The sequence below is a fragment of the Aspergillus niger genome, assembly GCF_000002855.4.
Source record: "Aspergillus niger supercontig An13".
Classification (NCBI taxonomy): Eukaryota; Fungi; Ascomycota; class Eurotiomycetes; order Eurotiales; family Aspergillaceae; genus Aspergillus; species Aspergillus niger.
The window spans coordinates 534,770-554,828 of NT_166528.1; the positions used below are offsets into that span (position 1 = coordinate 534,770).

The 20,059-nt window shown below is 50.2% G+C and overlaps 13 protein-coding genes across 13 annotated transcripts, besides 2 other annotated features; 7 read left to right on the forward strand and 6 right to left on the reverse strand.

Moving 5' to 3' along the window:
* Positions 1–129: 129 nt before the first annotated feature.
* Positions 130–141: a sequence feature (Short protein (An13g02190, CAK41618.1) was converted to a misc_feature.).
* Positions 142–280: 139 nt separating this feature from the next.
* Positions 281–340: a sequence feature (Short protein (An13g02190, CAK41618.1) was converted to a misc_feature.).
* A 1,067-nt stretch (positions 341–1,407) lies between these two features.
* Positions 1,408–2,167, forward strand: An13g02200 (hypothetical protein; the record flags this gene model as incomplete). Its single annotated transcript, XM_059743879.1, has 3 exons — positions 1,408–1,680; positions 1,901–2,018; positions 2,055–2,167. 3 exons carry the CDS (start codon positions 1,408–1,410, stop codon positions 2,165–2,167), a joined length of 504 nt encoding a protein of 167 aa, XP_059602102.1.
* A 500-nt stretch (positions 2,168–2,667) lies between these two features.
* Positions 2,668–3,354, reverse strand: An13g02210 (hypothetical protein; the record flags this gene model as incomplete). The annotated part of the gene is made up of 3 exons (XM_059743880.1): positions 2,668–2,834; positions 3,005–3,092; positions 3,184–3,354. 3 exons carry the CDS (start codon positions 3,352–3,354, stop codon positions 2,668–2,670), a joined length of 426 nt encoding a protein of 141 aa, XP_059602103.1.
* Positions 3,355–3,429: 75 nt separating this feature from the next.
* On the forward strand, positions 3,430–4,307 carry An13g02220 (uncharacterized protein; the record flags this gene model as incomplete). The annotated part of the gene is made up of 5 exons (XM_001396323.3): positions 3,430–3,713; positions 3,768–3,804; positions 3,858–3,885; positions 3,947–3,983; positions 4,040–4,307. 5 exons carry the CDS (start codon positions 3,430–3,432, stop codon positions 4,305–4,307), a joined length of 654 nt encoding a protein of 217 aa, XP_001396360.3.
* A 609-nt stretch (positions 4,308–4,916) lies between these two features.
* Positions 4,917–5,246, forward strand: An13g02230 (uncharacterized protein; the record flags this gene model as incomplete). The annotated part of the gene is made up of 1 exon (XM_059743881.1): positions 4,917–5,246. One exon carries the CDS (start codon positions 4,917–4,919, stop codon positions 5,244–5,246), a length of 330 nt encoding a protein of 109 aa, XP_059602104.1.
* A 223-nt stretch (positions 5,247–5,469) lies between these two features.
* On the reverse strand, positions 5,470–7,339 carry An13g02240 (uncharacterized protein; the record flags this gene model as incomplete). Its single annotated transcript, XM_059743882.1, has 4 exons — positions 5,470–6,603; positions 6,657–6,740; positions 6,904–7,142; positions 7,192–7,339. The coding sequence occupies 4 exons, from the start codon at positions 7,337–7,339 to the stop codon at positions 5,470–5,472; spliced, it is 1,605 nt and encodes a 534-aa protein (XP_059602105.1).
* Positions 7,340–8,019: 680 nt separating this feature from the next.
* An13g02250 (uncharacterized protein) lies at positions 8,020–9,205 on the reverse strand (the record flags this gene model as incomplete). Its single annotated transcript, XM_001396326.1, has 4 exons — positions 8,020–8,149; positions 8,199–8,621; positions 8,674–8,877; positions 8,928–9,205. 4 exons carry the CDS (start codon positions 9,203–9,205, stop codon positions 8,020–8,022), a joined length of 1,035 nt encoding a protein of 344 aa, XP_001396363.1.
* Positions 9,206–9,605: 400 nt separating this feature from the next.
* Positions 9,606–11,431, forward strand: An13g02260 (uncharacterized protein; the record flags this gene model as incomplete). Its single annotated transcript, XM_001396327.1, has 2 exons — positions 9,606–11,234; positions 11,294–11,431. The coding sequence occupies 2 exons, from the start codon at positions 9,606–9,608 to the stop codon at positions 11,429–11,431; spliced, it is 1,767 nt and encodes a 588-aa protein (XP_001396364.1).
* A 1,720-nt stretch (positions 11,432–13,151) lies between these two features.
* An13g02270 (uncharacterized protein) lies at positions 13,152–14,021 on the forward strand (the record flags this gene model as incomplete). Its single annotated transcript, XM_059743883.1, has 1 exon — positions 13,152–14,021. The coding sequence occupies one exon, from the start codon at positions 13,152–13,154 to the stop codon at positions 14,019–14,021; it is 870 nt and encodes a 289-aa protein (XP_059602106.1).
* A 523-nt stretch (positions 14,022–14,544) lies between these two features.
* An13g02280 (uncharacterized protein) lies at positions 14,545–14,913 on the reverse strand (the record flags this gene model as incomplete). The annotated part of the gene is made up of 2 exons (XM_059743884.1): positions 14,545–14,793; positions 14,902–14,913. 2 exons carry the CDS (start codon positions 14,911–14,913, stop codon positions 14,545–14,547), a joined length of 261 nt encoding a protein of 86 aa, XP_059602107.1.
* Positions 14,914–15,644: 731 nt separating this feature from the next.
* An13g02290 (uncharacterized protein) lies at positions 15,645–16,646 on the forward strand (the record flags this gene model as incomplete). The annotated part of the gene is made up of 1 exon (XM_001396330.1): positions 15,645–16,646. The coding sequence occupies one exon, from the start codon at positions 15,645–15,647 to the stop codon at positions 16,644–16,646; it is 1,002 nt and encodes a 333-aa protein (XP_001396367.1).
* A 275-nt stretch (positions 16,647–16,921) lies between these two features.
* An13g02300 (uncharacterized protein) lies at positions 16,922–17,998 on the forward strand (the record flags this gene model as incomplete). Its single annotated transcript, XM_059743886.1, has 1 exon — positions 16,922–17,998. One exon carries the CDS (start codon positions 16,922–16,924, stop codon positions 17,996–17,998), a length of 1,077 nt encoding a protein of 358 aa, XP_059602108.1.
* Positions 17,999–18,154: 156 nt separating this feature from the next.
* On the reverse strand, positions 18,155–19,036 carry An13g02310 (uncharacterized protein; the record flags this gene model as incomplete). Its single annotated transcript, XM_001396332.3, has 2 exons — positions 18,155–18,763; positions 18,839–19,036. 2 exons carry the CDS (start codon positions 19,034–19,036, stop codon positions 18,155–18,157), a joined length of 807 nt encoding a protein of 268 aa, XP_001396369.1.
* A 563-nt stretch (positions 19,037–19,599) lies between these two features.
* Positions 19,600–20,058, reverse strand: An13g02320 (uncharacterized protein; the record flags this gene model as incomplete). The annotated part of the gene is made up of 1 exon (XM_059743887.1): positions 19,600–20,058. A coding segment is annotated over one exon (459 nt), but the record flags the coding sequence as incomplete, so codon positions are not given.
* Position 20,059: the final 1 nt, after the last annotated feature.

Sequence of the window (20,059 nt, forward strand, 5' to 3'; positions counted from 1 at the left end):
TGGTCAAATAATACTTGTTTCTTGACTATATATGCATGATAACATCACTCATTTGAGGCATAGGGCGCGGACACCAGCATCTTAATGCCCGTCCTGAGAGGCCAGTACACAACTAGTCTCGTAGACTAAATGCCTCTGATGGTAAGTATGGTATGGACTGACAGATCCTTGGCGCACCCCTAATGTCAAGTTTCCGAGGCTATCAAATATTATGCAAAGTTAATAAGCCTATATTCAGAGCATTTGCAAGACATGTAGGCATCTCCAGTATACTATATAGATATTCACAGCCAGAGCAGGTGCTATTTGGAATGGAACGGTGAATTATCCCATTGTATAGATATATATATCTCAGTCACCGATCACTGGTCATTCCCCAGAGGTAGTGACTATTATCGCCCTTCAAGCGGGAATATCAATACTGCCAAAATATATATATAAACCACCATCCTCCACCTATCTCCTTCCATCCTACACCTCTCAACTCTACTTAACATTCCAAAAAAGGAAGGTATATAGCAATCTTTCGCGGTGATCGACAGCCTCCAGCTGACAAGATGTATGGGTGGTGGCAAGCAGTGAAGAGCCAATGGATATTACTCCGCGAGAAGACTGGGAATATCCGAAGCCAACAGCGCTGAATGGACAACGAGGGCAATCAGGATTAAAATCTGTGCATTATCCCGTATACCGGAAATGATCCGCTGTGCCATCCTGGCCAATGGAAAACGCCACGTACAGTCCCAACACCTGGAAGTGATAAGGTGTATAAGAATGGACGGGTACAACAGCCATCCAGACTAGAAAAGAATCGTGTATGGAACAGTGATGCCGGTTATTACGACCGTGATGCATGCATAAATTGTGCTTGGAAGATCGGTCAATATCAAGACCTTCTGCAATCTTATTGACTTCAGCTCTGAATTGCTAGATACCTCTGTAAATACTTTGCTATGCAGGTATTGTATTTCTCTGAGTCACTATCCGATGATGCCAGTCTTGACAGGCGGAGAAAAAGTCAGAATATGTGCGTCATAGCACAGTCAGGATCGAGCACGGCTATCACCGTTGCTGCATTTGAAATAAAACCAAAGATAATACTTCGGGCGAATCAATCGGACTAGAAAGTATTATCTATCGCACGGAAGGTACTGATGTTCCAAACACGATCAATTACACAAGGTTTATACAACAGAGTAAGGAAAGGGCTATATATGATATCACCTGGAATGGTGAGCCAGCCATAGCCAATGCTGGCCAGAAAGCTGGTACAGAAGGTTTGAAAAGCAGCCCGAGGGTATGATTACAAGACTGATTCCATTTCTTATAGTTATACGCAAGAAATGTCCGTTTATGTTAGACTTGAGAGGCCGCAGGGCTATGGTTCGTTTTTCTTGTAAATGAATCATGGCGAGAATTTATTATTCTTTTCTGTTGCCGAAGGGGTACATTCAAGTTATCTCTCAGGCCCAGGGCAAATTCCTAATTTCACAGTTGAGTACCCTTCCAGCTAGTGCAAAGATTCATATTCGTTTTGAAGTCTACAAAACCATAAAGGTCCCCCGAGAACTTTCACTTGTCTGTATTGATTCTGGAAAGCACAATGTGTTCTATGACTGTGCAACCAACGCCGTTACTATGGTCGACTTTGAGCTGATGCAGCCTGTCGAACCAGAACTTGTCAGTCCGCATCTTCCAGAAATTCATGCGATCTTCAGCTCGTCCAAGGATTCGCCACTCGGGAGGATAAGGGAGTGTCTTTTGGTTGCGCGTGCTTTACCCAGATCTATCCTTGTCGGCTTCCGTTTAGAAGGATTTACCTTTTAAAGCATAATTCGACGGTGTGCTTAGCACCTAGTCTCAGGGTAAATATCTATTTAGTATGCTGGAACTGGCCTAGCTTCCTTGCTGTAGGGGAAGCGGCATATGGAAGGACCCGGAACATCTTCTGTTAATGGTTGATAGTGATTGGAGTAGCTATTTCCCGAGACGTAAATGCCGCGCCTCCGCAAATGGTTGTGAGTAGAGCTTAGGTGGCGCTCACTGCCAACCAGATTCGTTATCTTTTCCTGCCTTGCCGCCAGACCCGAGCTATAGACAAATGTACAAAAGAACCTGTATATGGACTTTGAGAGCAGCTAGAAGGACCGAGAAGAACATAGAATAGGCGACAATGCGATAGCAATGCCACGTTCTCTGCCAAAAACACGACTAATTCTGTGCGCGTGACTATAGCAAAACGTGGCGGGTCTACGAATTAATGTAGTTAAATATAGCTAGACAGGTCTTGTGACCTGCCAACTTTATCACAAAGCTGGAGCTTCCAAAAGCTTCGATGCGTGCAGACCACAACACGATCATTAAAACCGGCTATTATTGCGGTCCAGCCAGCCAGCAATGTGCACTGGACGGGAATCCGGCCCAGATCCGACAGCCGAGGAGAAGGCAAAGAAGGGGAAGGCGGGCTTCTGGGCCCGGCTGGGCCAATGCGGTAGTTGAGTTAGTTGGATTAGTTGAATTGGTTAGCGGTGGCAAGGTTTAGTCACGGGGTTGTGCCACAATCAGAAATCGTTCCTGAACCAACAATTCCATCCATTCCATCGGCCCGAGCAGGGGCGTGTCCCATTGAAAAATTCTGCCTCGTGTTCCTGGATTCGCTCGATCAGGTCATCCCGTGGTTGACAATGCCCTTGTTGGCTTTCCTGCCACTTCAGCAGCAGTAGCAAGAGCAGCAGCAGCAGCAGCAGCAGTCATGCCACACTTTGCGTTGGCCACCCAGGGCAAGGGATAGCTACAGTAACCCCAATTCCGGAGATCGGCGCTTGGCTTTCCAGCTCAATTCAAATGGAGGGAAGAACACCGCCTTTTCGAGTTGGCGACAGCCTCAGGCTAGTAATTAAGGTTAACTTTTTCCAGTAAAGTCTGTCGTACTCCGTACATCTTCTGGGGGGGAGAAGCGTGGCTTGCTATCATTCATGGAGCCAGCTGGGATTACTGTATCTACCCCCGGTCTCTCTACCCTCCCCAAGGCTTAAAGGGTAGTACCAAGACTGCTCTATCATCCGTAACAAAAAGACCTCAGGAGATCTTCCCTGCCAACTCAGCGAGGCCATGACATGGCGTCTATCAAGCCGGTCGCTGGGAAAATGTCGGTGTCATATTTTTAGGTCGCCTGATCGTCACGAAGAGTTTTCCCCAATCCTTAGTGTGCGGGCGAAGAGTTGATGCTCGCCCCTGAATGGATTGCTTCCGGCGTTCCACTCCATCCATCGCGGTGGGCCCTCCCACACCCCCTTCGCTTTCGGTATTTATTCTGGCACGCCTTGGGGGGGCGATCCTTTTTTTAATCCCCATCAGCTCTCCAGATCAGCCACACTTCCACTCTTTCTTCCTCAGTTCCAATTCCAGGTACTGATTTCCTTCACCACCATGGCTTTCGATTGCTACTGCGCAATCTGCGGTGTTGGTTTCTGTGGCATGCACATCGAGGCGCCGTCGGAGACGGCCCTCGAGCGCCGCAGGCGGTGGATCGAAAAGCGATGCCGGGCGCTGCAAGCCGGCGAAGACTTCAGGCAGGTGTCGCACGAGGGAGAGGAAAATGAGGAGCCCGTCCGCAGCTACGACCCTCGCATCGTGGGCTGGGACAATATTTCCTGGTTGTATAAGGCACACTGCCTGGGTGTGGATGAAAATGCCAAATCGGGTGCGCCAAAGTAGGTGCTGCTGCTGTTCGCGCGGTCGGAGAGACCCGTTTAACAATCTTTTAGAGCGTTTCTCTCGGATGAAGGATATTATGCCGATATTGTAGGCGCTCTCACTGAGTGCGACGTTTTCGATCGAAGCTAATTACGTATCAGGGCGAGTTTGTCGTCAAGGCCAAATCTGGTATGCTGATGAGCCGATGTGCTTCAACTCATGGTTTTTCATGGTTATTGACCTTATTTAGATGGTTCCCGGTCGCGCTCTCAGCGCGTTTATTCATGGTGTGACATACCCACTTCGTAGACTCGTCTTGTTGACCCATTCTGACCGTTCAAAGCTATGGCCATGGCTCGGAGGAAGCGCCCGGTCCTGTCTTACCGTTCCACTGGGGCTGTTTTGAAATCTTGACTCGCGCACTGACGGGGACGACTGACACTAAAAACGTCAACCTGGACGTGTTGTACAATATCATGACGCCGTTGTGCAACATGTCCGGGTCTGCCCTGCAATTGAACTACGGAGACGACATCCAGCGCTCGCAAGGCCGCTACTGGGAATGTATCCCGGGCGCAGAGGCAAGCATATCTTCGCCGAGCTCTGTCTAAACTATGTTAACGATCGGAGCAGTACTGTGCCGCCCACCCGGTAGAAACACCCGGACTCGACGAATACCTTCAAAGCAATATGGAGACAAATAGCGGCTTGAAGACTCCGTTCGCGAAGCTGGATCTCCGCGACCGGAAGCCTATCAGCCCATTCGGCAAACTGCCCCTTGAAATCGTTTATCAGATCTGCAAATTCTTGCCTAGCGATTCGCTGAAAGCACTGGCCGAAGCCTCGTTGTACATCCACCTCGTCACCCAGGACAACCTATTCTGGAAACAGTTTATGCAGAGCAACATGCCCTGGTTCTGGGAGCTTCAGGCAGCAAAGAACCAGAAGATCCCCGCGGATCTCAATTATAAGAGGATGTACATGTGGCTCGATAAGATGACTGCTCCGCGGTACGGCATGGACGATGTGAAACTGATTGGTGTCGCCAACCGGAGACGCATCTGGGGTGTATGCGAGGATCTTGCGGATCGGTACTCCAAGAGCCTGAATCAGCCCACAGTTAGTGCGATGCAGTGGGGAAGTGGCTGAGGGAGTGTACTCTATGCTGTGATAAGATGGAGAAATAGTCCCGCCTGACAGGCTTGCGAGATGCCCGACCGATGGCTCCCCACGACGCGCTTCAACCTGAGCGTACGACACGTCGTTACAGATTCGACCATTTATGGGGATCTCGTAACGCGTGTGACCTGGCGATATGGGATCAATCACAAGTAGCTTGCTACATGAGCAAGGTGAAAGTGACAGGGAGACTGGAAACAGTTCATCCCCTCGTTCAGGTTCGCCAGGATGTGGAGAACCAGGTTGGGCACGAGACTTGGGCGATCAAATCATGTGCTGCGGAGTACTTCACTCGATACCTTAGCACTAATACTTACCCTTTATTACCAAGAGCTGTAGAGTTGTGTCTCATAAAGCCAACAGATTTTTAATCGTTCATTGCTGGAGGGAGTCCTGTTTTGGGAAGTCTACAGTCAGCTGCATATCAATGGTACAGCGCAAAACTCCATGCATTGCCATCAAGTCCATACATCAAATTGTACTTCCTCTCATTAGAAGAAAAGAACATACAAACACATGCCAACAAAACCCACATATGTTGAATTGAAAGCACACAAAAACACAATATACCCTTCATCGTAACCACTCCTCCAATCAATCCGTCTTATTCTTCGCAAACCTCCCCGTAAACCTCCGAATCTGCTTCCCCCAAATAAACACCGGAATCCCCAACAGCCCAAAAGCCGCCGTCAAGGCCGCATAAGTCCCAAAAGCCCCATCATACCCATGAAGCGCAATGAACGGCGACACGGCATAACTCGTCCCAAAGGAAATAAAACCCCGAAACGCACAGATAATAACCAACAAAGGTCCCGATCTCCCAGGATAACTATCAAGCAGGTACGTAATGCCAACGATATTTGCTCCAACAAAACAGAAGTAGTATGCTGCTACCGTCCAGGCATATATGAACCAGTGGTACTCGTACGGGTGGGCGCCGCCTTGGCCATATAGCGCGGCAGTGAAGGTGCCAACAATGATAGGGAAAATGAGAGGGATGATGCGGATTTCCGGCTCGTGGATGCCGTTGTTGCGATTGGCGAAGTATTTCACTAAGTAGTCGGAGCCGTGGCCGAGAAGGGGGAGGGCGACGATAGCGACGATTATCTGGCCGCAGTTGATGTAGCTTGCGCTGCTGTCGGGCCAGTTGTAGGGTGGATCGGCGAGGATGGTGCTGTAGGTGGTGCCAATGGCGACGTTTACACCGATTGTGAGGCCGTTGAGAAGCAGGGCCCAAAGGACGTTCGGGAAGAAGAGGAGCTCGAAGGTTTGCTGGCTGGGGTTAGAAATGATGTAAAGATGGTTCTGTCTGCACAGATATGGACTTACTCTTAGCACGTCCCAGGTCTCTGTCCACTGGGGCTTCCCGACCCAGAGTCGCATGTCGGATTTCCATGTACGAGGTGCGTATCTCTCGTAGTCTAGGGCGGGGCGAATGGTGCATACCTCGGCTCCTAGGTCCTTTTTCAGGTCAGAAGATGTGCTCGTTGGGTCGGAGTCCGTTTCCTGGTAGGATGTGAGAGGACGGTCATATTTTGTTTCGGGTAGGAGGACAAGAGCAACTAGAAGCAGTGCTCCAGCAAGACCGGCTCCAAGCCCGTACCATCCCTCTGGTGTGATCGACTCAGCGATTGGGCCGGCGAATAGTGTCCATACGGAGGTTAGAGTGACCTGGATGGCTAGTTGTGCCATAAGGGCTTTGCTGCGTTCATGGAGGAAGAAAATCTCCTGGTGGGAGTAAGCTAAAAGTATGGTTCAGAGTGATGTCGCAGGCCACGTACCTGGGTAATCATAGGAATCAATGCCTCACTCTGTCCGGCTGCTAAGCCAAGCACCATCCGGGCACCAAGGTGCCATTCGTAGGTCTTCGCAGTTGCGCATAGCACCGATCCGAGGACGAGCACGACGGTTGAGGTCAGGAGGACGATTCTCCTTCCTATGCCGATTGCTATTGGCATACCAATGAGGTTCCCGATGCCCCTGGCCCAAAATCAGCTCCGTCTCGTATGTGGTACCGATCTCACATACATGAACAACGTCGGATATGTCATCAAATGGGTAATATATCATAGTCCTTCCCCGCGGCAGTATATCCTGGAATGTAGAATTGTAATAGTCCTCCGAATCCACTGACCAAAGCGAGACCCAGACATGAAACTGCACACGATCAGGGAGTGTTAAAGAAACTTCTGGGATAGTCAACAACGTACAGATAGAAATGACAATTAGAATGATGGACTTTTGCCAAACCGACATATTCAAGGGGTCTGTTCATCGTTATTCCTGACATTGCTCCCCGATAGAAGAGTTGCTCACCCTGTGGGTCAGCGGTGGGAGTAGGAATATACACCACCGTCCCCTCCGTGATCTTCACGGTGCCCATCACCTTCCCCTTAACCCTCGTCAATCCTCCCTCCTCCATGTCTTCCACGTATACCACATCTTTCTTTGTGGTGTCATCCATTATGGAAGACTGGCGGGTGGATGATGTGTGCGTTCTGTTTCCCCACAGAGGGTGTGAGCGGTGGTAGCATGGGGTATGGCCCAGCTGATCGTAGATATATACTCGACATACTACCAGTTAATAGGCGTGTGACATACAGTGGGCACAGCAAAGGCAGATTACCTCGCTACACCACCTCCATAACCGTGCCGAACCTTAGCTGTGACAACTATAGCTGCGAAGCTAGCAAAGCTTCCCCGCATTCCGATAGCAAACTCGCCACTAATGGCCTCGGGGAAGAACTGGCTCGGGGGCCTCACCGAGGTCTGGTGCTCCGAAACCTAATACTGCCACTTCGGCGGGGTCAAGTTAAGTCGGGGCAAAAGCTAATATCAACGCTACGAGTCATGTCACACAAGTCTCAATTGACGTATCAAAAAGGGTTTTCAGTACTGTTGCTTACAACTTAAATCTTGTTGAGACATTCACTGCAGCCAGGCAAGCATTACTCGATTTTCTACCACCTCTTCCAATCTTCAAACATCCTCTTGAGATCAGATAGATCAAATATACATACATTCCTCCCTCCGTCTTGACAGATTACTTGGACAGTGTGAAGGCCATCAAGGAGTAGTGTGCACAAAAATTCTCATGATATTGAACAACTATCTGACAGTCTGTATACATATACGTAAAACTACCTAGTAATCTTTGACGCCCGCCAGCTTGAGCACGGTGTCAGTTAATTCTGGCTTCTCATAAGGCTCAGTCCGATCCTTAGGGCAAACCTTTCCATTCCTCATCGGCTTGTCTGTAGATGGGCGGATATTGCTACAAAAATTAGCATGTACGTCAATGCAGGCAGCAGACAGTTACATACCAGTGAGGCCAGTGGGTAGTTCCCATGTAATTCTCGAAACAATACTTCTTCAGCTCCAGGGCCTTCTCGGTCGCAAATCGCTTCGGCGTCATACAGACATACTGGACGTGACGGATCTGGTCACCTTCGGGCAGACAGGCATAATGCATGGTCCGAGAATCCCAGAGGACCAAGTCACCAGGGTCCATATTAACCTTGATGAGCTCGCAGCCGCGGTCCTCGAACCACTTGAGATCCCTCTGGTGGAAAAGGAACAGGTCCATGTACTTCATCTCCGGTGGCGGAGCATCCTCGTGGTCGTAGGGGTCACGGTCCTGAGCGAAGAATTCATCGAAGAGTTTGGCAGAGCCTTTCATGAGCATAAGACCGCCGTCCTTGGGGCCGTTGGGGGCAAAGTTGACTAGGCCTTGCACTGCTTGCATGCTATAACAATATCAGTGTCCTGCTGTCTATCTCAGCCTCAACGGTGACTTACCCCTTCCGGTTGGGGTTCTGATCACAGTGTGGCCAGGGACTCCAGTTGACATCCTTCCGACGGGGAAGGGAGATGTTCATGCCATCAAAAGAGCTGAGTAGCTCCTTGGTCTCCCAGAGCTTCTCGAAGATCTCGATGACAGCTGGCTCTGTTCGAGCTTCCCAAGCTATCTTCTCATGGGGTGCTGCGTAGCCATAGTACATGCTGATCTTCTGTCAGTAGTGGTCAGACACCTAGGGAAGAAGGGAACTTACCCTCCCTTGAAGCTGATAGGAAGATGCTCAGTAGTCCAGGTACTCTCATCATTCTCATCGAACCCAAGGTCGAAGCTCTTCAGCCACTCGATCTGCTTATCGCAGTAGTACTTGGCCCGTTCGGGACTAATCACGTTCTTGATAACAACGCAGCCGTTCTTGTGGAACTCATCTCGCCAATCGCCGTAGTGGCGGTCGCTGAAGTCAATCAGGTCCTTCACTGTGTAGGACTCGTTGGTCGCTTCAGCGATCTCCTGGATGACGGTAGTTGTTGACATAGTGTTATTTTTTGCTCAATGTGCACTTTGATCAATAAGATTGGATGTGGATATTGGTTCTTTCGTCTGCCTTCGAGTGGGTGTTCAAAATTCACTTAAACATCCAGCAGCTCTCAGCGCCGAAGGGCTATCTTCGTGCCCCGAAGCTCGGGGGCCTTGGCAGGTCTGGAGCAATGCGGGGAGCCCCGAACACCCCGCCCTTGGCTTCGGGGGAGTTACTGACTTCGGGGCTGCCCGAGCTTCGGTTGCTAAAGCCCCGAGACATGTGCAATACAGATAGCAGAAGGCGGGGAAGACCATGATGAATAGACAACTTAAATGTGAAGAAATTGCAGTATGATTTGCCAGAATCATTGAAAGCCTTAAACGCAATAAACTAACATCACGTGTTACATTGAAAATGCCTCCACCAGTCCAAGTCGCTTACAAACGTATCAAATCCCCGAAAGAGGGTGAAAACGGCTACGTGAGACCTCAACCAGGCAAATCAGAGGTTCTTCCGGCGGGATGGAATGGATTCAATGCCAAGCCCATACAGAGCGACATTCGCATCGACCACGACGTCGAGATCGTTGCCCGTGATGGCGCAAGACTCTATGTCGACGTTTACCGGCCAGCGGACTCTACCGAGAAAGTCCCCGCCGTACTAAGTTGGTCCTTCTACGGCAAAAAGTACAGTGCACTCGACATGTTGCCCATGTGCGTGTGGAACTGCTGCGTACCGCGCTCTGATCTGAGTGGTCTCGAGAAATTCGAGGGCCTCGACCCAGCGACATGGTGTCCACGTGGGTATGCAATTGTCAGTGTTGACACACGTGGAGCAGGGAACAGTGACGGTCTCATCACCGTTATGGGTTCTCAGGATGCGGAGGATGGATACGACGTCGTTGAAGCCATTGCGAAGATGGACTGGTGCAATGGATGCATCGGTATGGCGGGGAACTCGGCCCTCGCGATCTCTCAATGGTTCATTGCTTCTCAACAGCCGCCGTCCCTCAAGGCTATTGCACCATGGGAGGGTTCGGGTGATATCTACCGTGAGCAGTTTTGCCGCGGTGGATGGTTCTCTATGAGCAATTTTGATCTAATCACAAACGAAATTGTTCGCGGACCGGCCAACTCCGGCATTGAGGATTTCGAGGAGATGTACCGTCGCTCGCCTGTGTCTAGTCCCTTCTGGGAGGATAAGAGAGCAGACATGACCAAGGTGCTTTGTCCAGTCTATATCCGAGGCTCAGATGTGAGCTCCATCCACACCATGGGGTCTGTTCGAGCCTGGCTACAGCTTCCACATGATAAAAAGTGGATTCGCTGGGGAAGCAAACAGGAGTGGTACGAACTCTATAGCTGCCCGGAGTCCATGGATGAACTTTTCGTTTTCTTCGATCGCTATCTCAAGGGAGTCGAGAATGACTGGGAGAAGACCCCTAAGGTGCGCTGGTCTGCGCTGCAATTCGGCGATCGAGAGGCTATCGATGATATCGTCCTCGAGGACTTCCCATCACCTACCACCGAATACCGAGAATTCTTCCTCTCTTCGGAGAAACTCCACCCAACGTTAGTTGGGTCTTACGAGAAAATCTCCTACGACTCGGAGCTCTCATCCAGCTTCGCCGAATTCTCATACACCTTCGACAACCCAGCAAGACTAATTGGTCTACCTAAGGCGATCTTATACATGTCTTGCGAAGAGCGAGATGACTTCACCGTTTTCGTCATCTTAAGAAAGAAGGACAAGAACGGAAAGCCGTTGATGCATCTAAATTTCCCATTCCACGCAACCCCGGTCAAATCGATTGACGAAATTTCCGAGAAGGAACAGTCCAGCACAAACCTTCATTTGGGGTCTAATGGTATTCTTAGAGCTTCACACCGTGCAATCGATGCGGAGAAAAGCATTCACCCACAATTTCCGTTCCACCCCCACACGCGCCAGGAGAAGGTTCGTCCTGGGGAAATTGTTCGACTTGAGATTGGCATTTGGGCAATGGGTGTGGATTTTGAGGCTGGTGAGACGATCAGCGTGCGGGTGAGTTACCCGGAGCCAACAAATCAGATAAGATCCAATTCATACTAACCATGAGAAAGGTATCTGGTCAGTACCCTAGCATTGCAGAGTATAAGACTTGGTCACAGCCTCGTCCGGAGGAGGAGCTCAATCGCGGGAAACACTTTATTCACTGTGGCGGGGAGTATCCTAGCTCTGTCATCTTGCCATTTATATAGAGGTTTCTTATGGATAAGTTATCTGGTCCATAGCTATGAGAATGTCACGGTCAACCTTCGAGCTAAGTTTCATTCTATTGTGGCTTAGTAGCTGTAGGAAGATTTAAGACGGGATGTGCCCAGCACAGCCTAGCCAGCGTAACCTTAAGTTTGAAAATACGCTCTGTATATTACAATAACATAGTAGTTCAAAAGAATTGATCCCAATGTCCTCAAAATATTATCTCATCATCATCCATTCCATGTCGAATAATCAACACCCCCTCACCGACATTTCAAGTGCGCAGCATCAATCATAACACTTTCAAGTAATTTGCTATTTGTCCCGAGGATTTATTCATTCCGCTTCTTGCAAATATAGATAGTCGCCCGCAAGAATTCAATATAGATGAAAGAAAGGTCCGGTTGCTGGATACTTTCGAGCTCTAATCGGCATCAGCATAAGTCATGATTCAATAAACGCGACCTGGACGGGCCTTCACCTGTCATGCAAGTTTTCCCGCCGATTCTTACTTCTCGATTTGGAGTACGGCATATAGAATGGTGCACACAGACCCACGGTCAAGTAGCCCGCCATAGCCAGTTTTGAGAGCATTGCCATGCTTGATAAGTACATAGGATTTATGATGGGAGTGAGTAGTCTTGCTTTATTCCTTGAATATGATATTCATATATGTTTATCGCGCATGCACAGTTCACGATACATTATGAAGTCCCGTTGGATTGAAAAAGGAATTTGCTCGTGCATTTGGGCTGCGATGGCCTATGAAAGACGTGCTGAAATTTACCAGTTCAACGTTAATATTCGGTATAATCCGAGCTGCATGAGGTAGCCTAAACGTTATCTGCATGAGAAAGTTTCCATCGGACCCTTCCTTGGTCTTCCGCCCCTTGGATGCTACTGAATATCAATATCCCATGCGCCGATTGGGCCCGAGGGACTCCGCACGCCACCTCGTCGACTCCCGAGGTCATGGTCACGATCCCAGACATTGAGTACCAGACGGCATCTGGAAGAGGATCGCAGCACATTGGCAGAGCTCGAACTGCTGAAGAAATGGTGGGAGATTCAGTAGCAGACTGGGAGCTTATTAACGCTGCCTATTGCTAGAATTAAAGGCATTTCCTTCGCCGATGAACAGGACAGGATTGGGATAGTAAGGATAGTAAGAATTTACCCCACTTCCCGACCTATTTCTAGTTGGATCTTTGCCTATGCGCCTTGGCAATCTTTGCATGCTCAGTTCCAATCGAATACTAAAATTAGTGTTTACTTGGGTTGAGTATTCTATTTGCTCATGCTGTTCATTCACTTGCTTTGGAAGTTGCTTTTGCGGTGTCCTCGGAATCCACTTTATGCAAGTGTGAAAATTGAATAGGCAACAAGGAATCATACGAGCGACGACCATGCGGATCCCACCCCTTCCAAGACAATATATAGCATCATATGGGAATTCAAACCCGGTGGGCCAAGATCTATGTAAAACGTTCGTTCTGCGGCAGCGAAATTGTCAGGAAGCACATTCCGTGGCAGAGATACCCACTTCGGCCAACTCCCTCAGCCCTACATGGTCTTCAATGACCCATGTTCACTAATCAACTTGATCCCTCGGTTGAAGAATAGTAAACAATCAAGTAGAAGCACATGTATAATTGACTATCTATCTGGAGTACCGACTAAGAGCACGGTTTCTATCCTTCCACCATCCTGTCATACACTATGTCCTCTATCCTCCAAGCAGACGTCTACGTCTCTTCGCGCCTCCCGCTGGCAGTAAAGCGAGCAGGAGAGCAAAGTTCTTTCTCCCCAATCTCCTGCACCCTAATTCACGGGGACGCCGAGGCCGTCCTCGTCGACACGCCCATATCTATTGCCCAAACTGAAGACCTAGTCTCCTGGATTAAAGAAACCGCCCCAGGAAAATCTCTTCGTTATGTCTACATCACCCACGGCCACGGCGACCACTGGTTCGGCATAACCGTACTCCGAAAGCACTGGCCCAATATACGTGCACTAGCTACCCCCGGCACCGTCGCGCATATGATGGAACAACTTAAGCCGGAGATATTCGAAGGAATGTGGCTTTCTCTCTTTCCAGGGGATCAGATCCCAAAGTCACCTGAGGTTGCTGAGGCGATGGAATCACCCGTCTTCGAGATAGAATGCCATAAGTTCCGGGCTGTAGAGGTCGGACATTCTGATACGTATAATACGACTGTCTTGCATGTGCCTAGTATCCGGCTTGTCGTTGCGGGCGATGCGGTCTACGGGGATGTGCATCAGTATTTCGGGGAGGCTAATACAAGAGAGAAACGAAGGGAGTGGCTTCGTGCCCTGAGGATTATCGAAGCTCTTAAGCCACATACTGTTATTGCCGGGCATAAGAGGGCTGGGACGGTTGATGGGATGTTCAATTTACAGAAGACTAGGCGGTATATCTTGGATTTTGAGGAGGTTGTTGACTCGGCTACTAGTTGGAAGGAAGCCGTGGAGGAAATGAAGAACAGATACCCCCGACGCATCAATCCCCATGCCATCATTCGGGGAGCGATGGCGGCCTTTCCGGACAATCAGGGGGCAAGAATGTAGATACATGTTATAACATCTGGCTGTTGTGTAGGCCATAGGTCTTCTGGAGTATTTACGCCAATGAAAGTCACGTGTTTGATTCCATGTCGTTGTATTCGTAACAGTAACGCATCTCAAGCAGAATAGTAGAAAGTGGTCGGACCACTACAATTGTAGACTATTGATTGCACATGAAGTAGAAGAGTCTGTCTCAGTCTCTGCACATTACCCTCAAAACAATGCTGTATCTGGCATACCCCCTCCCTGGGTAGGGCTGATGATCGTCAGGCAGAAAAGATACCCTCTCTTACTGACGGGGCGATGCCGACGGACTGATCAGTAATCCTGATATGCACCGAGCAACACCAGGGTGAGAGCGTGCATGAGGTAGAATAATCCAACCTCGGTTACTGACATGCAACATTATCCAGAAGCTCCTTGTTGGACATAAGAAATATAAACAATGAACTATGGGCGCAGATAGAACGGGTCCATCACACAGAGCACTCTCCACAGCATATTATCCCATTCACTCAAACTCTCACTACCCAAGATGTCCCTCCCAAACACCTACCAGCCCATTATAACAACGGAAAAAGACCTCCCAATAGCCCAAAAACGCCGTACCAGCTACATCCGCCCATTTCTCCTCTTCTATCTGAATTCCCTCATCGCAGAAATCATCTTCCTCGCCGTCGGCATCTTCATCATGACCGGCACCCGCGATCTTTTCTACAAAGTCATGTGGACGCTCGTCTTCTGTCCGCTCGGTATGGGCGGTGTCATGGGCAGTCTGACAAATGTCTTTATTGTGGATCAATATTATGGAAAGAAGGCGGCTCATTTCACGGGGATCTTGTCATTATTGGTCTTCAGCGCTTGTAACTATCTCTGCTATAACCTGGATAGGCATTTTGGATGGTTTGGAGCGAGTGAGCATCCGATGTGGTTCCATTGGCGATATCCTATGATTTGGTTTGTCGGATACTGGAATGGGTTGCTTTTGTTTACGGATAAGGGGCAGGAGAGGCTTGCTAGGTTGGGGTTGTAGGAACTATGATGTCTTAGCTATAACATTGAATATTGGTCATAATGAATACCACATTGCGCCCCCCATATGACCACTCTTCAACGATTACCATGAGATGGAACAGGGCCGTGGCTTGAAGAGTTGGCTATGTGAGCGATCGCGGGGACCGTGATATGTATTCTGACAGCGGAGAAGTCAATGCAGGCAGTTCTTGTAGGACTTCAAGAACGATGTCATTGGAGGAGAGTCACAGTGTAATATATCCGTCAAATCCCCTGGAAAACGATTCACTGAGTTTCGGTGTTTCTTAACCGGGGCCATGAGGAGGGGCCCTCCAATTGAAAGTCTGGAGCTGGAAAATGACCAAGGTTTGATGCTCCGCAATATGACTCAGGTGGATATTACAAACAATCATCGCTATAGTAACTGAAGCTGATAGAATGAATTTGCTGGGAGGGCAACTTCCATGAAATACGCAGGAACAATTCCGGCCGGAAATTGAATCCCGACAAATGCGGGGGTCGGGATTTCTCTATAAATGATCAATTCATCCCACCACTATCTGCTCAGCAACAATAATCATTCTTTTTGTTCATACTCACAGCAAACACAAAATGCTATCGAATAAGCAAGCCATTGGCACCCTCTCCTTGGGCCAGCATCCCTCGCACACACTGGACCAAAAGATCCGTGTTGCCTCACAACATGGCTTTACCGCTGTCGAAGTCGTCTACTCCGACCTCAAGAGGTACTCAGACGCCCTAGGTGTACCAATGCTAGACGCAGCTGGAAAGATAAAGAACCTTTGTGACGACCTCAGCATCGAGATTCTATCGCTGGCTGCATTCGAGAACTTCGAAGGAAACCGCACCTCATTAGATGAACGAATGGCCACCGCCAAGCATTGGATCGACATTGCGCGCAAGCTGCATGCGACCTATCTGCAAGTGCCGTCCAACTACAGCCATGATGCCAGCACGGACAAGAACATCATTGTGTCGGATTTGCAGAAATTGGCGGATTTGGCGAGCGCTGAGGAACCCGTTGTCTCGGTCGCGTATGAGCCACTCTCCTGGGGTACATACTGCTCGACCTGGGACACAGCCTTGGAGATTGTCGAGGCTGTTGATCGCAAGAACTTTGGTCTCTGCATGGACACCTTCCACGAAGTCACCAAGCTTTGGGCGAGCCCATTCGAGACATCCGGAAAGTATCCGACAGCCGATCGAGATTTGACTGCCTCGCTTGGGCGCTTCCTCAAGCAATGCCCACTCGAAAAGATCTTTTACGTCCAACTGTCAGACGGCGAGCTCTTCGACCCACCCTTCTCAGAGGCACATTCGTGGTATCTAGAGGGCGAAGCGCCACAGTTCACCTGGTCCAAACACGCCAGGCCATTCCCGTTTGAAACCGAGCTAGGCGGCTATATGCCCGTGCTAGAAATTGTCAAGGCATGGGTAGTCGACAAAGGGTATACCGGCTGGATCTCCATGGAGGTATTTGACAGACGGATGCGCAACGTGGAGTTCAATCCCCAGGATGCTGGTAAAAGAGCAAGAAATTCGTGGGAAACACTGCAAGACCGCCTCCGATCCCCCACACCCTCTAAAATATAAGCATCAGATAGTTCATGCACCACTCATCATTTTAGATAGCCGGTTCCTGAACTAGCAATAAAACTGCCGTGAAACACCCCAATACCCGAGGTCCAGACCCTCCCGTAGTCCCCAACAGGCAACTATCCCCGAAACCTACACACACGTGACTCGCCCGATGGTTTGCCATCGGCGAACGACTCCAACGTCCCCCATCCCATCATCCCCCAACTAATGCACATCTGACCCGCCTATTGCCCCCATTCAATCTCACTGCTCCTCTTTATCAGATCGAAATGGCCCCCGACATTCCCAGGCCACCGACTCTTCGCCGGTCATGCCAAGCCTGCGCGCGCGGCAAACGCCGCTGTGACCAGCGCTGGCCGCGCTGCACCCGGTGCCAAACCCGGAAGATAGACTGCGAATACATCAACGTCCCATTAACGGTGGGCTCCGACACAGGCTCAACAGCTACCACAACAACAATCACTACCAGATCAACGCTCTCACCGAAACTCCCTCACAAGAAGCCAAGACAGCATTACCAACTAACGACAACACACTCCATCCCTCTTTCCCTCCCCTTAGAAATCACAAAGGGCTACTCCCAACCCATCATTGCATACCTAGTCTCAGGCATGCGCGCATACCCATCCACCTTCGCCCTGAACATGAAAACCCACTTCATCCACCCAGACCTATGGCCCAGTCCATCTTCTCCCCCGTTACCTATCAGGGACATTCACGCCCTGTGTAAACTACACTCCACCAGCACAAACAAAACCATCATTCCCCTCCTCAAACAGAAATCCTCCTCCCTCCTCCGCACCCTCAACCACACCACCAGCTTTGAGGAAATGCTAGCCACCGCGCAGGCCCTCCTCCTCACGCAATGCATGCTCGTTTTTTCCGATACAGACACATCCCAATCCTACTCCGAATCAATCAGCACTATGCTCTACAATCTCGGCCAGAAACTCTGGCAACAAGCCCCCATCCAACTACCAGGCAGTTTGAGCCCGCGCAGAGCGTGGCTGTTCGCTGAGAGTGTGCGGAGGACGATCATCGTGGGGTTCATGCTGCGGAGCGTGTACTCGCTCAAGATGCGGAATTATTCCGTCCGCACGCCGTTCGTGGATTCATTGCCGTTTGATATGAGGACTGGGTTGTGGGATCGGGATGTTGATGTTGGTGGGGATGCGAGTGGGGAGTCGCTGGATGCGATGGTCTCGTTGCATCAGTATTCAGGCATGTTGGAAAGTGGCATGGTTCATGGGATCTCGGAATTTGGGGGGTTGATTCTTGCCGCGTGTAGAGGGAGGGCGGTGCAGGGCGTGCCGTATCCTTCTGTTACTGGGTATGCGGGGTACTAATCACACTACACTACACTGTGCTATTTTCTTTCTTTCTTTCTATTTGCGAATGTTTGCCCATGGCATCGATGTAATATAATCATGGTAAGTCTATATCCAATCTGTCTATGCATTCTGCGCCCGGCTAACAAACCCTAAAAGAAAGATTCATCCCAATTACACCAAGAACTGCTTCAACAATCCGTTCAACATCGCCGTCATGTCCGCATACAGACTCTGCCTCTTCGTCTCAAAGGCCTCGTAGATATCGTTCGCCGAACCCACAGCAATCTGATCCTCACCAGACTGCAATCTGCGCCACACCTCACCGACAAACTCATCCAACGGCATGCCGATCAAGTGTCCGTTCTTCAGATCAGGCTGGTGCTTGGGATCGTGCAGCTCGGTCTGCACAGCGGGCGGGTAGATTTCCAGCACCTTGACGTTGCCGGGGCCCTCAGCGACCTGCGTGCGCAGAGCCAGGATGAAGTGGTGCAAGGCGGCCTTGGAGGCGCCGTAGTTGGGGCAGCGCATCATGGGCACGAGGGCCATTTGGGAGGTGGTGTAGGCGAGGGCGGTCTGGGTGGGGAGGGACTGCAGGTGGGGGAGGAAGGCCTTGGTGAGGTAGACGGCGGAGGTGTAGTTGGTGATGAGCTCGGTGTCGAAGGTGGTGAGATCGACGGAGTTGGGCTTGGAGAAGTCGAAGGGGCGCTGGATGCCGGAGTTGATGAAGATGCAGTCTAGGTCGGGGTGGGCGGTGGTGATTTCGGTGGCGAACTGGGGGATCTATGTAGTAATAGTACGTGAGTAGGGTGTGGGTGTGATATGGATGGTACAGGGGGGAGGAGGGGGGCCGCGTACCTGGTCCAGCTGCATCACGTCAAAGACCTTGGATGCGACCTTGTCGCTGCCGTATTTCTGGACGAACTCATCCAGGTTCTCCTTTCTTCTGCCGGCAATGACAAGCTGGGTGCCGTTCTCGATCACCTTGGCGGCGAGCGCCTTGCCGATGCCGGAGGTGGCACCGATGATGAGGACTTTCTTGTAGGGAAACGACATGGTGATTGATTGTGTGTATATACGGACAAGCGTATGTGATTATTATACAGGTAGATTAGTGAGAATTGAGCCTGAAACAGAGGCAGAATGGCCGGTATTTATCTTCAATCTATGCAGCTGAATGACGTCCCACCCGCGGAGACTAAGCCCGATGCGATCCCACTCTTGGCGAGGCACCCTCGCGGAGACTAGGCCGCATTAGGAAAGCCATCTGGGTTTTCGCTGCTTTTTCGCGACAACCCTGGGATCATCCCCCAGACTTGAAGGCGAAAGAAGCATCCGGAATCACCGGATTTGTAAGAAAGGGATTATTAAACATCGGGCTCTATACTGTGACGTGTTAGATCGAGGTTGAGGGATTTCTGTCACCTTCGCCCAGCGGACTCTAAGCAGTATTCGGCGATTCAGCATCGAGATCATCTTTTCGCAAGGTAGGTCTCAGCTGCGTAGGTATCTCCGAGAGGATGCGTGCGGGCTAACGGTTTTCACTAGCCCCTGAAGATCGGGGTTGGTTGGATTCCTCCTTATCGATGTAGTGACTTGGGGCTAGGACCGTGTCAAGTTCACGGACCGGCAGCATGCATAGTCTCCAACAACTCGTCTCTCTCAACGCTGCTCTCAACTAGGCTGCGAAAGACTCCATTCCGATTCGCTATCAGTTCCCGGGGTGTGCCGTACTCGATAGCCCGACCGGCGTCTAGCACAAGCACCCGATCAAAGTCAACGATAGTGCTAATGCGATGGGCGATGACTAATAGTGTAGAGTCATTGTGCCCAAACTCAGCCCGGATGGATTTCTGGATTACTGCGTCTGTGGGCTTGTCGATGGCTGAGGTTGCCTCGTCTAGAACAAGGATTTTGGGCCGGCGGAGGATGGCCCGGGCGAGGCAGAGACACTGTCTTTGACCTTGGGAGAAGTTCGCGCCTCTTTCGGTGACTGCAGTGTTTAGAATGCTTGGAGGGTGCTGGAATTGGAGTTCCAGAGAGTTAAAAGGGTTTTCTCTGGGTTCTTCATCCTCATCT